We start from the raw sequence: 16,926 nt of genomic DNA on the forward strand, positions 1-16,926 counted from the left end.
AAATGTAAATATGATAGAATAAAATATAAAGTGAATAATAGTACATTTAAAAAAGTTTAACTCTGTTCGTTACTGTAACATTCTATTTATTAAGATCATACCAATCGTAATTCAGTACCGTCAAGGTTTCTTTTTTTTTTCGGTAAAAATAACAATATTATTTAATCGTCAGTCTCCTCATGATATACAAGGTAATACGTAATACTAGGGTATCATGAGTAGATATTTTTACAAAACAAAACTAGAGAAAAAGTAAACTCTCTAATCGATGATTAATTTAATTGACCATCGTTAAAATTATAAGTATTGCGAAATGGATTATATAAAAATATTTTGTAGCATTGGTCGTAATGAAAACAAGTCTTTACCCCTGCCACAGCGCTGCATGTTGCTAGTCGCATTGGCCGGTCCAGTTTGTAACGAGTGGGGCACACGGTTTCTGTTTCACTGGCAGGCCATCACGCAGAATGTCGACACCGCACGCGCAGCGCATCCTCTGCATCCTCGGATTTTTTATAGTGTTGTGTTCGGCTACAGTACCTGAACCTCAAACGGTCCACCAGCATGAAGTCGAAACGAAAAAAGTTGAATTGTTCGAAGGAGTGTCCGTGAAGATTCCCTTAGGCAAGAACACGAGCAGTATCATGTCCCTCGAAATCGAAACTGATAAGGGTGATCAGGAAGGTCGGTATTATAACTCTTATATTATTTGTATGCTAAGATTTTAGCGACTTACTAAACTCATATCAATTTACATTTACCAGCCAAATTAATATGTTTTTGATTAAACGTGTAACGTGAGTAAACAAATTGAACTTTCATTAATCTGAAGATGAAATAACTAATTAATTTTGACAAGTAAAATTGAACGAGATTATCTATTATGATTCATATTAATCTAAATTAAATTTTTGTTTATTTTGATAGATCACTCCGAGTTTTGTTAAAATAGTAGACCGCAACGTACCTACCGTATCATTTTCTCAATTTCTCTAGATGAAAAAGGTTGTCTAGAAGAGATCGCTTTAAGCAATAAGACCTATCGACTATTTTACTCGCCTTCTGACCGATTTTATATGTTAATTACGTCTTTGTGTGTAAAAATGCGTACTCTCTTTCGCTCTAAATTCAAGTCAGTGTTTCTTTGTTTTTATTCGCTCAGCGTTTGCGGGACCTTATAAATTTATGCAACTGAGTTTATACTTCGTTCGAGGAAAGTTTCTGTCATGGTACGTACTATAAATAGCGCGCCGGTGGTTCCAAAAGTTTTCAATGATAGTGCCAGCGATAGTGCCTGGCTTTACTAGCGATTTTATTTTATGAAATTAAAATTAATATAGTGCTTAATACAAATATTCAACTACATTTTGTTGGGATAGATGTCGAAATTTATATTTTTATCTCTAATCTGGTGACCGCTTAACACCACACGTATGAGCTTATCTTTCCATCTATTATACTTCAAATTTCTTAACGAATAATAGAAAACCGCCGGTAATTTCACTGCAAAGTAATTATCTTTTATATTTTTTTATAAAGGCGCGTCGAAATTGCAATTTCGAAAGTGTTCTAGTTTGTGTCCGGTATAAATTCGCAAATTGCGAATTACGACTTTACTTTCGTTTCGCGTACGTAACTGAAACAATTCAAAAACATTGACCCCATCAAATTATATAAAATTATTAAATTCCGTTGAAGAAATTTATTTTTACGACTTCGGATGAATACGATTTTCTATTATGCAATTTCTGGTACAGTATGTGTATTTTTATAGAAGCAAACAGATGAAAACAATCCAATATGTACACATTCGGCGTTTATTTGGAATAGTTTCTTAAGTTGCATATTTTCATCACAGTCACACTTTAGAGACACATTCTAGAGATTTAATAAACATTGATCTCAAAAATGATTTGTTATTTTAATATTATTGATAATAGTATTAATTGTACATATTTTGAATCCCTACGGATTAGGAGTGCCGTGCCTATCTCTGCCGCGCAGCCATCAGACACCTGGGTCTAAATCCGGTTCCATGTCCGGAATGCCGGAACCTGTTATTAAAGTTAACCTGATATAATACAAATATAATATTTTTTCTTCTACCTACGTCGAAAGTTCGGTTTTCATCCCGCTGTACAGGGAAGAAAGTTTAACATTTTCTCCCTGGGTACTGACAAGTGCGCATGCGCGTCAGTGTCTACGTCTGCTCTCACGCACCTAAAATTTTCCGCCATTGTTGTGCTCGGGTAATTTGCAATATTAGGGTTAGTGTAAAAGTGAAATAAACAAAAGGCAATAAAATTTCATAGTGAAGTAGTACACAAAGATGAGTTCTTATTCAATTAGTAGTAGTTTATTTAAAAATTAAAAAAAAGTTTAGATTGTTTTTTTTTATGAGTACGGGAGGGGGCTCCGTCCCCCCTACCCCCGGCCAGGGCTTCGCTCTTGGACCCCGGCTCGGTACTCCACGAACTTTCGGCTTGGTAGGAGAAAAAATAGTATGTGCACCGCGGGAGAAAATTTGGACATTTCCTCCAGCGTGTTGGCAATTTTACACGCGGGAGGAAATGTCCAACTTTTCTCCCTTGGTGCACAATGTACTATTTATGAGTGGGGGGGCTCCGCCCCCCTACCCCAGCCAGAGCTTAACCCCTGGAGTCCGGCTCGGTTACTCCACGGGTGCTAAGTTTTTTACAATGTCGAACTTTCGGCCTGGTTAGTATGTGCACCGCGGGAAAAAAGTAGGACATCTCATTAAAATTGGCAAACACGTGGGAGGAAATGTCAAACTTTTCTCCCTTGGTGCATAATGTACTATTGTTCCATTGCCACTGAGATCAAAACTTAACAGTTCAGGGAAAGGAACGAGATTCATACAGTGGTGGCTTTATTATGAAGTGGGTCTGGGATCGTCTGAGTTGATGAAAAGAGTAGTTTTGTATTTTGTACTTTGGTAATCGAGGATATATCGGGGACTTTGTGGCTCCAACGTGCAGTATAGGTAGTAATTTGTTGATCAATTTTCTTTCAATTTGCTTACAATTTTAGTTTTTGTGTATTTCATATATTAGTATATTATAAGTTTTCATTTTGTTCTATGTGTGTTATTATTGAAGGCTTAGCCTTTTAATTACGGAAACCATCATACTTGTAAAATGACAACCCCGTGTTCAAAATTCGATTTGAATATACTATATCGATCTTGACATCATTCAAAACTGGTTCTTCTTTTCCACAATGCCTCAGTGGTGGTATCTTCGTTTAATTTTCCTTACTCCTCAATTATAGGATTACTACTAATTCTTACAGTAGTGGTAGGGCGTATTGTCACTGTAGATACTATATTTCAATCTGTTTACGTTTAGCGGTCCAGACTAATAAAAAAAAACTGAAATAAATAATGTGTACTGAAAGTAAAGGTACCAATTGTTTTATCTGTAGTGAATTATAAGTCCACATATACTATACACTTACTATATAAACTTATTCAAAAGGTCTATTTCAAAGAGTAGAAACTGTGTAATTGAGACGACAATCAGAGCATTGACAAACAGTTATCGGCACAAGAAAGTTGTGTAACTATTAGGAGTAGTACGTATCCACGTTTAGCGGTATTTACCTCAGTGTAACGGAAACGCGAATGAATTATGTAACAAGTCATCACGAATATCTTCCGAGATAAAAGGAAAACAACTAACAGTTCTCATGTTGTTCAATGTTGTATCCCTCGGATCTGGATGATGGTGAATTAATTGTCTTCTAATTATGGCATAACATAATCTAAATGCGTTTTAACATTTTTAATTGCAGTCTGCAGAACTGGTGGAAATGTCTAATATAATGTTTTTGTTGTTGTTATGATACAAAGATCACGAAGGACTAAAGCCTTTCTTTGCAGCTAACTTTCTGAACTGTGTTTTTTTTATTGCGTAATACGTTTCATGTTTCTGTTGAATTGTTTTGTTTATTTTTATTTATTCGAGACGAGAGTATTCATGTACTAAAATTATATTGTTTGAGTAATTTTTTTCATTGTTTTCAATTCCAGGACGGGGCAAAAAACAGAAACTTATGCAGAAGATTCTACCTTTATTCATCATGCCCTTCGTTCTACAGTCCGCAATTGTGCCTTTATTCCTGAGTATGCTTAAATTCATGCTATTCAAATCCTTAATGGTTGGAAAACTAGCGCTTTTCCTCATTTTAATAAACGCCTTCAAAAATCATAATTCCGTGAAAGGTCGAGATTCAGAAATAGCGAACGTTCATTACGGCTATCACGACAGCGGTATGGAATATGGAGCTTATATTAACTAGATTACCATTGATATATATGAAATGAATATCCTTCTCTAAGTCATTAATTAAATCTACGTACGACGTAGATTTTAAGAAAACACATACAACACTTAGGCAGACCAATTTGATCTCTAATTTAATGTATTCAAATATTTTTTTGTTCAATAGATCATTTCTCAACCTTCATTTCTGGAATTTGTGATTTTGTTTAAATAACAGATAGTACCGATGAAAGCGAATTCTTATTTGAATTTGATATTCTTTTGCATATCGAGAACTCAAGATATCTTTATGAATAAAAAAAAAACCTGACTGATTGTTTGGCTTTGATGTTAAATCTTATAAATCTAACTTATTATCGGAATACAGCCTGAAATATTATATTAATCGAATTTCTATTTGTAAATATATTTTTTTCTTCTAATATTAAAATATAAACAAGATGTAATATGTTAACCACTCATACAGTTATGGCTTATATAAATTTTGCATTTTACATAATAAAATATGAAATTGTCGTTTGCTGAATTAATTATTTCGGTTATTATTTAAATAATAATAAAAAACTGAGCTTAGAAAGCGATATAATCTTTTAGTAGTAAGTTTAATTTATTCTAGGTTTAGTTATTTATTAATAATGTTAAGCTATTTAAAGTTGAATAAAGGATGTGTAAATCATTGAAATTTGTTAATTTTTTTTATTATGCGGATTAATCTAATAATATATTAAATTATGCATCTAAATGCTACTTCTCCGGATGGGTCTATATGATAAGTATAGTTAAATTTCACTGTCATTTTCAGTAGAATTACTAATAAGAGAACTTGTCGGGAAATCAGAATATTTTGTCGACAGGTAGCATTCTGATGAATAGTTTAGGCTACGCACCAATCACAGTTCATATGAAAAATTAGTGTTTTCTTTGTTTTTCGCCAGTCGTAGACATAGTTACTACATTTAATTAGTTTACGGTTTAATTTATTTAACGACTGACCGTCGTTCTTGATCACGAAAAAGGTAAAGTATTTGAAATTTCGAAGATAATATAATGACATAAAAATCGCGACATAAAACCATAAAAATAATTTTAATTATACGCGTACTTGTAAGCCTATTCACTACAGTTAAATGTCTATGAAAAAGCTCAATAAACCAGTTCATTTTTTATTTATTTATACAACGATCGAGCACAACAATAGTCTACAACAAAACTAACAGAACAAAAACTAACAAAATAGAACTCTGTGTACAGAGATCGCTCTAGATCGGTGTTTCTCAACGTGGGGCCCACGCCCCACAAGGGGGCAATTTAATAATTAAGGGGGGCATTTGCACTAAATTAATATGGACAATCTGTATTAAAATTATTCTGAATTTCAGATTTTTATTATATTTTTTGAAATATTACTTACTGTGTTCTGATAACAATTTCATAGTGATTTCTTCCAAAACCTATCATTTATGTTTCTTAAGTGAACAAATAAATTTTGTTTTAATATTTCAAATTATATACGGAGGGCATAAAAAATTTAGAAATGTTACAGTGGGGCATTGCACAAAAAAGGTTGGGAAACACTGTTCTAGATGTTCTCGGCCTCCAATATAATTGGAATCGATAGACATCACAGAATGTCGCCAACGGCCTTGCGACATAAGTTTGAAGCATTAATTGTAAAGTTTTATGTAGGCTATTGCATCCTTCAAACTGGAATACGTAACTGTTTCTCGGCAGAAATAGGCAGGATGGTACAACTCCGAGTGGATACACGATACTAGCAAATTTAGCTTTCTTTACTACACGGTGTTATTCCTTTATTGCGGTAGCCAATCGTATATATGTGCTAAGTAAATATTTAATTGAAAGAAAAATTGGTGTCTGTCTGCGCAATTTGAACACCGGCATTAGGCCAAGATTATTTATTCTCTTCGATTTCAGATGGCTGAATACATTGTTTCCATTAATATATTGCAAGTCGTGATAATACAGGTTCAAACGAAAAACAATATTTCGAAGCGTAAATAAGTAAGTAAAAGTCACATTTCATTATTACAGTCGTCGATGATAGATGAGTGTGCGACCCACCTGATAGTAAGTCGCTACTGTCACAGACACAGAGCCTGCTAAAGAACATTAAAGAGTATATAAAATAAGTTTTTTTTAAATCAATATACAAAAGACAAGCTTGTAGTACCTAGTAGCTTGTAGACAGTCGAAACAAATTTTATGTGAATAAGTGAAGTTCCGATATTAGATATTATTATTAAATCCAACAACAATTTTGAATTGAACGCTATGGCTACTGTAAAATGTAGTTTTTCAATTTTACTCTAACGCTTAAATGTAAAAAGTAGTACAAACTTACAACTTTTTTAAATAGGCTAACTTTTAATTAAAAAAAAATCGTTCATTCCACCTCATCTAATAACATCTGATCAACGATGTTGATAGTTTACGCTAAATGCAAGACACGTTGTTTATTGGAACAACCTTAAAAACCAAATCATATTCAAACAATTTTTGGATATATTAAAAACGTAAAAAACGGTTGACGAATAGCAATATTTCCGTTATGTTGCTCTGTGTGTTGATGTTTCTTAATCTATTATTCTATTTTCATCAGTTCACGATCTGCATTCGGAGTGAAACTAAAATGTCGTAATAATGTTATCGTAATACAAACGCTTAGTCTTTAGTTGTAGATACAATACGCAAGGCGGTGGTCATACACGAACATAACAGCTCAATAATAACTATAAACTAGCTTACCATTAAGCTAGTTAAAATTAAAACGTGAAGTGATTACTTACAGCCTATTCGCATTATTATAATTTTTTCGTGATACAATTTGAAAGTTTCCAAAAGTGAAAGGAGAGGGAGAGTGTAAGGTCGGTGAAATCGTTTTGTGTTTTTTTTTTTACTTTTTTGATAACGTAATTAGATTCCTAATGATTTGTATGTACATTAATTCTTAAATGCTTTTAATTGACAAATATACTTATTCCAAACTTAACAAAAAAAAAAGAACTGTAAGAGAAGAAAAGTAATTAAACCTAAACAGAAGCAAATAATCGAATTCGTCATCCTACATTTTATTTCACTCACATAAAACACATAATACATATTTACTATTATATTTTCAATAGGTTCAGTTTAGAATGACTTAGATTTTTTCTACTAATTTCTATATATTTATATTACTCAGTCAATTTTAAATTTTGTTCTAGTGAATTAGTTTTAACATCAGATACTGAAGATCGGTGATATGTTTCACAAAAATATACCTAAATATTATTACACATGAGGAATTCACGTTTTTATTATCTCTATAGTGAGTGTAGTTTAATCTCGAATACTTGTAGTCGGAATCTTGTTTCTAGGGAACGTTGTTAATAACATAGGAACTTAACATGAACAGGAACATAACATATCATGTTTGTATACTTGTGGATATATTAGGGTATTCTAATAAAGGCCTCAAAATTAGAAAGCCCTAATACTGCTGCAAACAATTAAAAGATGTACTCAGAGATAATACTGTTACTCGCTGAGGTTCGGGATAAATAAAATTCCACCAAAGTACAACTACAAAAAACTTAGAACACTTAGAACGCTTAAAACACACAATAAACACTTTAAAACTCTCAATTCACTTCTTCCGCTTCGCTTCACATGATCCGTTCGCTGTTTCGCTTCGAGTAGTTCCGACTGACTGCTGAACGCTTTTATAGTCGATACCTCATCCTTAGAATTATCGAGAATATTCCACACGCCTGTAGTATTGTTTCCGCAATCTGACAATAGATGGCGTTGTACTTCTCGAGCGTTCTAGGTGCTACTAGATCCTTCGATATTTATTCGACTATTCGGCGATAGGTGGCGTTACTCTTATCGGCGTAAAAACACCAATAAAGCAGAATCTTTACCAATTTGATTTTCAAGTTAATTTTTTAGATGTCTACGAAACTCTCACAATGCTTATTTAGAAACAACATCATCATTCTTCTAGGGCTTTTGTCGTTTTCCTTAATAGCCCCAGCAATTACTTTGACGACTTTTGACAAAAGGCCCAAAACATGTGAAAGCGATGACTGCGTGCCCATGGCTGTCAGAGAAGAAACGAATTTGTCAAACGTAACTGAGGTATGTACAACGTAAATGTTACATATAATTTTGTCATTGAAAAGTGACTGGACTAAATGAACCTTGAATTTCAATTTATGCAGTTTCAACTTACGGAAACATTTAAAATTATGTAATGATTTTCCTCGTATTTAAATATGTTAACAATTTGTTCTACAACTGGTCATTTTATGATCATAGAATAAATCTATCTGTTTATTATTTAAAAAAACAGCCAGTACTGGCACATTAGTGTAAAAAAAGGTGATTTAATTTATTTTGGTGTACAATGACACACACTCTTACTTTAGTACTTAATCACTCGTTAATCTTATGTTTAAGTTAGATAATAACTACTGTATCATGCTAATTCGATTTTCGGTTGATCTCATTATTTTCCTAAAATAATTGTTTTTCGTAGGAACGGCATGCGTAGGTAGGTATATGCGTAGGGTTATATGCGTAGTTGCGTGCTGACTTAATGGTGGCTGGTGCTGGTTTACCTCAGTATATTGGCAATGGTTATTGGCACTTATTGATTTCAAAAGGCTTGTTAAAAAGGTGTATTTTGTCATTACAAATGCAAAATTGCATGTCCTGGATATACCCGCTTATGTCTCGTATGAGCGTTTTCCGCACAAAAGAAGTCCTACATTAGTTTTTAGCGTGGAATGTTTACTTATTTCTTGAAGGTCTAAATGAATTATAATGGGATTTTTCAGCAACAATTATAATGACAAAATATCGTATAATACAAAAAATACTTAAAATAATGGCCAAATCATTAATCTACCTACTTTTACGTTTTCTGCTATATTACATAACAATAAGTGGCAATACCCATTGGCAATATAAACAGGTAAATAGGTAAAACACTTCGCTTTATTAAACCAGCACGACCCGTCATGACTTACGCGAGTGTGGTGTTCGCTCACGCGGTCTGCACACACGTAGACGCCCTTCAATCCCTACAAGCCCGCGAGGAACGTTGACCTACACAACGACCTGAGCCTCTAATCAATCCGGAAACACATAAAGTCAGCATCGGAACGGTACTTCGATAAGGCTCATAATAATCGCCTTATCGTTGCCGTCCCTGACTACTCCCCGAATCGTGATCACGCAGGAGCCAGTCACCGTTGACGCCCTAGACACGTCCTTATGGATCCATCCAATAACCCTTGCATTAGAAGCCTTTAGCTCTAACACCAGGAGTAAGGACCCCGGTAACCGTACTCGTCGAACTCGGCAAAGAGTTCGACGTGCAACCTAACCTAAACATCAGCCCGCTGAGTTTCTCGCCGGATCTTCTCAAAGGGTCGCGATTCTGATCCGGTAGTAGATTCATTCGCGATGCAGCTACTCTTGCGTTGTTAGGTTTCCTTTGGAGGCGCTCGGGTAGCTGTTAGTGAATCCCACCCATCCTAGTTGAGCCCTTGCTCGCCCACCTGCCCTGGTAAAACTGGAAAGGCCTCCGGGCCACCAGTAATCTCTCAAACATAAAAAAGCACGTAACTATGTATCGAGACCCCTATCACGACTCTAAGTTATTCTAATTCAAATTAACAAGACTTTATTTTCTAAAACAAAGTTTTGTTTAAGTGTTGTTGTTCTCTTACGATAAATTATGATGATTGCTGACGGACAAGGTGACTGATATGGTGATCATGCGAAAGTGATAATGCATCGAAACAGATAGTTGATAAAAAATGTCAGATTCAGGCGTAAATACTTGATTACAACATCTCGATGATTACAACTTATTTTCCATTTTAACAAAATGAATCCATAGCTACGTATTTTGTCTATTTGTTTCATGAATAGTTTTGTATGTTTGAAATTTTAATCTTCATTTTTAGAATGCAAATTACTACAGACTTCCTAACAACATCCTCCCTAAGAACTATAATCTGACATTGAAGCCGGACATGAAAGATAATATTTTCAAAGGCACAGTCAACATTGCAATAGAAGTACTGACATCTACGAATAAAATCACCATGCATGCTTATAAGTTAACTATTGAATCCGTGGTTTTGAGAGATTCGAAGAACGTTGAAATCTCAATATCAAGCATAAGCATAAGTACCGATAAAAGAGAATTACTCAGAATACACTTAAATGATCAAATACAGAGGGGAAAATACAATGTGGAAATTGTATTCCAAGGAAACATGGATAAGAAAATAATTGGGTTTTACTCAAGTTCTTTGAAAAACGGAGGGTGAGTAATTTTATCTCATTACCTTTATCATCATAATCAACATAATCTCAAGTGTCGACTGCCTGTAACTTGAAGTACCATTAGGAAATGAAACAGAAAAAATAAAATAAAAATAGAGTCCTTTTTTTTAATTTAACGTTACGGATAACATTGGTGTGTGCAAATTTGAAAAAGTTCGATAAACCGTAGGCAATAAATGTTATCGATCAATCCTATTATATTGTTAAATAAGTATGAGATTATTTATTTAGGATGCATTGAGCTTGCAGCTGTTTCAGTCGCAAAATTTAACTCTAATTAACTATGTAATTGAAAATACTTTTACGACTTAATCTTGATTAAAGTACGCCTTGAATTAAAATTAAACCATACCTAAATTAGTTTTATATCTAAAACTCGCGAAAACTGAAGAAAATAATGAATTAGAGTTAATCTTGTAAAGCTTAAGAATCTTATGTTTTCAATTTACAAACATTTTTAAGATAAACATATCTTTCTTTATGCCTACTTAATCGTTGTTATCCTAAGTGGATATACCTAGTCAGGTCATAAATTCTGTCACATGTTTAATGTAAAATAATTGAAACAAGTTTATTCATTATGTAACCATTCATATACCAAAATGAACTTAACAAAACATAGATTCTTATGACACTAAAGTTTATTCAAAATGACCTCCGTGATTTTGAATACAGGCCTTCAATCTGCGCGGCCAGTCGTCTATCGCAGCACGAACGAGGTCCATGTCAATATCGACGGCTGCCTTAATCAAGGATGTCTTGAGTGACTCCAAATTGGGATGAGGCTTTGAGCACGCCTTTTCCTCCAAGTGTTGCCATATCTTGTAATCTAACGGATTCAAATCTGGACTGGAGGAGGGCCAGTCTTCGTGCCGGATGAAGTCGATTTCACGCGCCGCCAGCCAGTCTTGTGTGCTCTTCGCTCTATGAGCTGGCGCCGAATCTTGTTGGAATACCCAGTGCCTGTTATTGAACATGGTATGAGAAACAGGTTCCGCAAGGTTCGTCAGGACTGTATTTTGATACACAACTGCATTCGTTTTTACACCTTTCTCACAAAAATGTACCTCTGTTAAGCCCCAATAAGAAACTCCCAACCATACCATCAGCGAGGATGGAAAATGACCTCGTTGGACAAGCGGAATACGGTTGCTCGCTTCTTCACTACTGTGTGCGTACACCTTATCATTTTGTTTGTTGTAGCTTTCTTCTACGGTAAAAATTTTTTCATCCGAAAAAAGAATTTCCCGATATTTTTTTCCCGCGTACCGCTTCAACAAAGCGCGGCATCTCTTCAGTTTCAGGTCCATTAGACGAGCATTCAAACAATGTCCTGTTTTTCTTCGATATGCCCGAAGCCCTAAGTCTTCATTTAACACCCTTTTCACCGTGGTTCTGCTTAACCCCATCTGAAGGGCCAACAGTTTCTGCTTACGTTTGGGATTTCTTTGAATTCGCGCCTTCACAGCTTTTATCACTGCTGGAGTCCTAACAGACCGAGCGCGACCACTTCTTGACCTGTCATCTACACTAGAGTCTTCATTGTATCGTTTGATGGTACGATAAACGAATCTTTTGGTTATATTCAAATTTTTCAGTATGTTAAAAATTTGAATTGGCGCGTAACCGCAATGATGCAACGCAATAACTGCAACACGGTTTTCTTTAAACGTCCACTCCATATCTAAAAATGAGTAAAATTCTAAAAGTATACATTTTTATTTTCATGAACAATTCGAAATTCGAATTCAATAAACTTTTTTGTGGCCAGCATTCTAAAAGAAAAGTTTTTACTGTGTGACAATACTTATGACCTGACTAGGTATCGGCTACGTAGAGATTGGTAGGTAAGCGCGCCGGGCTTAGCCTTAGAACTTGCTAACACTAGCCCTAGTAAGAGCAGTACTTCGCTGAATTTATCACCGGAACAAAATCGCGACTCACTAAAAAGATCTGGCGAAAAAGTCAGTGAGATACCTAGGTTGCACGTTGAGCTCTTTGTCGCAGTCGACTAGTTCGACGAGAGCGGTGACCGATGTTTGACTGCCTAAAAGCACCGAGAGTGGATCGGGGATCCGATAGAATTTGCTTAGGGCGACAGCTGGATGTGAATTAGAGGCTATCATAATTAGAGAGTTATCATGTTGCGCAGCTTTTCAATCATTCCGATAGAGGCACCCGTCACGTGCGGACGTGCCCATCGACCACTCGATCGCCCGGCCTTTGTTCGCCCGGCTTTTGTTAGCCCGGCCATTGTTCGCGCGGCCTGTGTTCGTGGTACATCTGCCGACCAAGTGTTTTTCCTGGAAGTTTTTATTTGTTTTGTTTCCTTTCGTTATTTCTGTGTTCGTGGTACATCTGCCGACAAACTGCTTTCCTGGAAGTGCTTAATTGTTTTGTTTCTTTTTGTTATTTCCGTTTTGTTGTGTTTTTTCTTTGTCCTGTAGTAATCGCGCCGCATCGCCACCTGTGTTCAATAGAACCGCTCAGGTCCGAGAAGTTGGGGCCTCGCCGCAAGGCGAGTGTTTTCAAGACCCAGGGCCGCCACACCTGGGCACTCAGCGATCATGGACGCTGTATTCGCGGAATTCCTCCGACTTCGTCATCCACAGCTCGCCTCAGAGTTTCTGGCTTTCAAGGCCAATCACACTGCGAGCTCTCTCGAAGACTCCGCCGTGCTCGCTGCTCCTGCGTCGCCTGTACCTGCGTGCAAAGCTTCTACATCGAGCACCGCAGCCTCCGTCGTGCCTGCCGTTCCCGCGTCGCCTATACTGGCGAGTAAAACTGCTGCGTCGTCCGCCGTGGCCACCGTTCCAGCTGTGCGATCATCCGCGGCCTCCGTCGCGCCCTCCAAAACACCTGCTCGTAGGTCACCTGCGCCCGCCTCCTCGTCCTCCGACTCTGACTCGGAGATGGAGGTCGACCTCGCCCCCGCCTCATCGACGGATGGATTTACCCTGGTACAAAAGGGTAAGAAGCGTGCCGCGGAGTCTCGAGCTCCCGCGGCCGCTAAAATTAGCAAAGCCGCGAACGCGTCGCGCCCCCGCCCCCAGACTCCCGTTGCGCCTCCAACCCGTGCCAGTCCGTCGCCGCGTCCGGTGGCACAAAATAAAACCCAGTCCCCTCCTCCGGTAATCCTTCAAGAGAAGGCAGCTTGGGATCGAGTTTCCCTGGCCCTCAAGGCCAAAAACATCAATTTCACGAATGCCCGTAACCTCGCGAACGGCATCCAAATAAAGGTGCATTCATCTGATGACCATAGGGCCCTCACCTCTTACCTCCGTAAGGAGCGTATAAGCTTCCACACTTATACGCTTCAGGAGGAGCGCGAACTCCGCTGTACTGTAATACGCGGAATCCCTAAAGAGTTAGATGTAGAGCTCGTAAAAGTCGACCTGTTAGAACAAGGCCTACCAGTGAATTCTGTGCACCGTATGCACACCGGTCGCGGCAGGGAGCCATATAATATGGTTCTAGTCGCTCTCCAGCCTACCCCCGAGGGTAAGAAAATCTTTAACACACAGACCGTCTGTAGGCTCTCTGGTATCGCTGTCGAAGCCCCCCATAAAAAAGGCACTCCTAGCCAGTGCCATAACTGTCAATTGTATGGGCACTCTTCCCGTAACTGTCACGCGCGCCCCCGATGCGTCAAGTGCTTAGGCGATCACGCCACGGCCCTATGCACTTGCGATCAAAAAACCGCGACGGAACCGCCTAGCTGCGTCCTGTGTCGAACACAGGGTCACCCCGCAAATTACCGCGGATGCCCCCGAGCCCCGAAAATAAATCGCCGCGTCGCCCGCCAAAACCGCCTCCGAGCTTCCGGCCCAGACATCAAAGCCTCGGCACCCTCTGCGCCGCAGGCTAAGCCAGCGTTCGTTCCGGCGGCGGTGCCCAGTGCCTCGGCCTGGGCGAAACCGCTGCCGTACACGAACACGGCTACAACTCCCTCCTCCGCGATTCGTCCCGCCCCCGCGACTCGTCCCTCTCCCGCGACTTGCCCTCCGACCGCGTCCGACAATCTCGCTTTAGCGATCGACTTCTTTCAGTCGATCAACTTTGAGCGCGTTAACGCTTTGGGCGACGCCATTCGCGCTGCCTCCACTGCACAACACTTTATCGCCGTTGTGCAGGAATACGCCGACGTATACGCGTCATTAAATACGTACGTCCTCCCCTCACTCCGCCGGTAATCAATGGCGTATATAAGTAGAATAAAGCCCCTATCCGTAACGATAGGATTTTTTAACGCTTACGGTCTCGCAAATCAACGTGATCAGGTTTCTGACTTTTTGCGTGACCATCAAATTGATATCTTTTTAGTGCAGGAGACCCTACTTAAGCCCGCGCGCCGTGACCCTAAAATCGCGAACTATAACATGGTCAGGAACGACAGGCTCTCTGCCCGTGGTGGTGGTACCGTCATATACTATAGAAGAGCCCTGCATTGCGTCCCGCTCGATCCTCCCGCGCTCGCTAAAATCGAAGCATCAGTGTGCCGAATCTCACTGACGGGACACGCGCCGATCGTTATCGCGTCCGTTTATCTTCCACCGGATAAGATCGTTCTAAGCAGTGATATCGAGGCGCTGCTCGGTATGGGGAGCTCTGTCATTCTGGCGGGCGACCTAAATTGTAAACACATCAGGTGGAACTCACACCCCCCCGGTGAAGGTCAAGGGGCGACCTGAGGGGGTGAGGCCGCGCGGCGCGCTACCAGCACTCTAGCGCGCTGCCGTGGAGTGATTAGAGCGACCGGTCGACGGTGTATCGCGTCCCGACCCGGCAGGCTGGTTCTGGTCCAGCGGGGTATTCCGGGACACCAGCGGCACCGTCTGGGCGGCCCGACGGGCTGCCGTACCGAGACGGCCGACGTTTCAGAGCCTTCGATTCGCCTCGAAGGCTCCGTCGGCTGGGCGTCCTTGGGGTGAGCCGCGCCGTCTGGTTGTAGTGTTGACCGCGGTAGCCCCCCTACCTCATCCGGGTTCTGACCTCGGAGGGGATCGGACGTCGGGTGTAAGAGTGCAGGGGAGTCGTTTAGTGGGTGGGTCCTAAAATCCTTGGGCCCGCGGTCTGCTCACAACACCATGCAGATCGTTGAGTCTCACATACCCCGCGCGCCCCTTTTGCGCGGGGACCTCGTAGGAGGTTCGGCCCTCTACCCGAAAAAAAAAAAAAAAAAAAAAAAAGGTGGAACTCACACACCACAGCCCCGAATGGCAGGCGGCTTGACGCGTTAGTCGATGATCTCACCTTCGATATCGTCGCTCCGTTAACCCCGACTCACTACCCGCTAAATATCGCGCATCGCCCGGATATACTCGACATAGCGTTATTAAAAAAACGTAACTCTGCGATTACACTCGATCGAAGTAGTTTCAGAGTTAGATTCAGACCACCGTCCCGTCGTTATGACGCTCGGTCGCGCTCCCGATTCCGTTCCCGTCACGAGGACTGTGGTGGATTGGCACACGCTGGGCATCAGCCTGGCTGAATCTGATCCACCATCGCTCCCGCTTAACCCGGACTCTACCCCGTCTCCTCAGGATACCGCTGAAGCCATAGACATCTTAACATCACACATCACCTCGACATTAGATAGGTCATCGAAACAAGTTGTAGCGGAGGACTTCCTTCACCGCTTCAAATTGTCCGACGATATTAGGGAACTCCTTAGAGCTAAGAACGCCTCGATACGCGCCTACGACAGGTATCCTACCGCGGAAAATCGTATTCGAATGCGTGCCCTACAACGCGACGTAAAGTCTCGCATCGCCGAAGTCCGAGATGCCAGATGGTCTGATTTCTTAGAAGGACTCGCGCCCTCCCAAAGGTCTTACTACCGCTTAGCTCGTACTCTCAAATCGGATACGGTAGTAACTATGCCCCCCCTCGTAGGTCCCTCAGGCCGACTCGCGGCCTTTGATGATGACGAAAAAGCAGAGCTGCTGGCCGATACATTGCAAACCCAGTGCACGCCCAGCACTCAATCCGTGGACCCTGTTCATGTAGAATTAGTAGACAGTGAGGTAGAACGCAGAGCCTCCTTGCCACCCTTGGATGCGTTACCACCCGTCACCCCGATGGAAGTTAAAGACTTGATCAAAGACCTACGTCCTCGCAAGGCTCCCGGTTCCGACGGTATATCTAACCGCGTTATTAAACTTCTACCCGTCCAACTCATCGTGATGTTGGCATCTATTTTCAATGCCGCTATGGCGAACTGTATCTTTCCCGCGGTGTGGAAAGAAGCGGACGT

At 40.0% G+C, this 16,926-nt stretch overlaps 2 protein-coding genes across 2 annotated transcripts in view; both read left to right on the forward strand.

Annotated features, from left to right (window-relative positions):
- Positions 1-369: 369 nt before the first annotated feature.
- Osi22 (Osiris 22) lies at positions 370-4,986 on the forward strand. The gene is made up of 2 exons (XM_028176750.2): positions 370-684; positions 4,052-4,986. The coding sequence occupies exons 1-2, from the start codon at positions 468-470 to the stop codon at positions 4,318-4,320; spliced, it is 486 nt and encodes a 161-aa protein (XP_028032551.2). The 5' UTR covers positions 370-467; the 3' UTR covers positions 4,321-4,986.
- A 2,022-nt stretch (positions 4,987-7,008) lies between these two features.
- Positions 7,009-16,926, forward strand: part of LOC114244737 (glutamyl aminopeptidase) — a 29,364-nt gene continuing 19,446 nt past the window's right edge. The window contains exons 1-3 of the mRNA XM_089731703.1: positions 7,009-7,189; positions 8,256-8,444; positions 10,283-10,647. Coding sequence (XP_089587829.1) covers positions 8,256-8,444; positions 10,283-10,647 — 554 coding nt within the window. The 5' untranslated portion in view covers positions 7,009-7,189. The remainder of the gene's footprint in view (positions 7,190-8,255; positions 8,445-10,282; positions 10,648-16,926) is intronic.

This window comes from Bombyx mandarina, chromosome 12 (genome assembly GCF_030267445.1).
Source record: "Bombyx mandarina strain Sakado chromosome 12, ASM3026744v2".
In the NCBI taxonomy this organism is placed as follows: domain Eukaryota; kingdom Metazoa; phylum Arthropoda; class Insecta; order Lepidoptera; family Bombycidae; genus Bombyx; species Bombyx mandarina.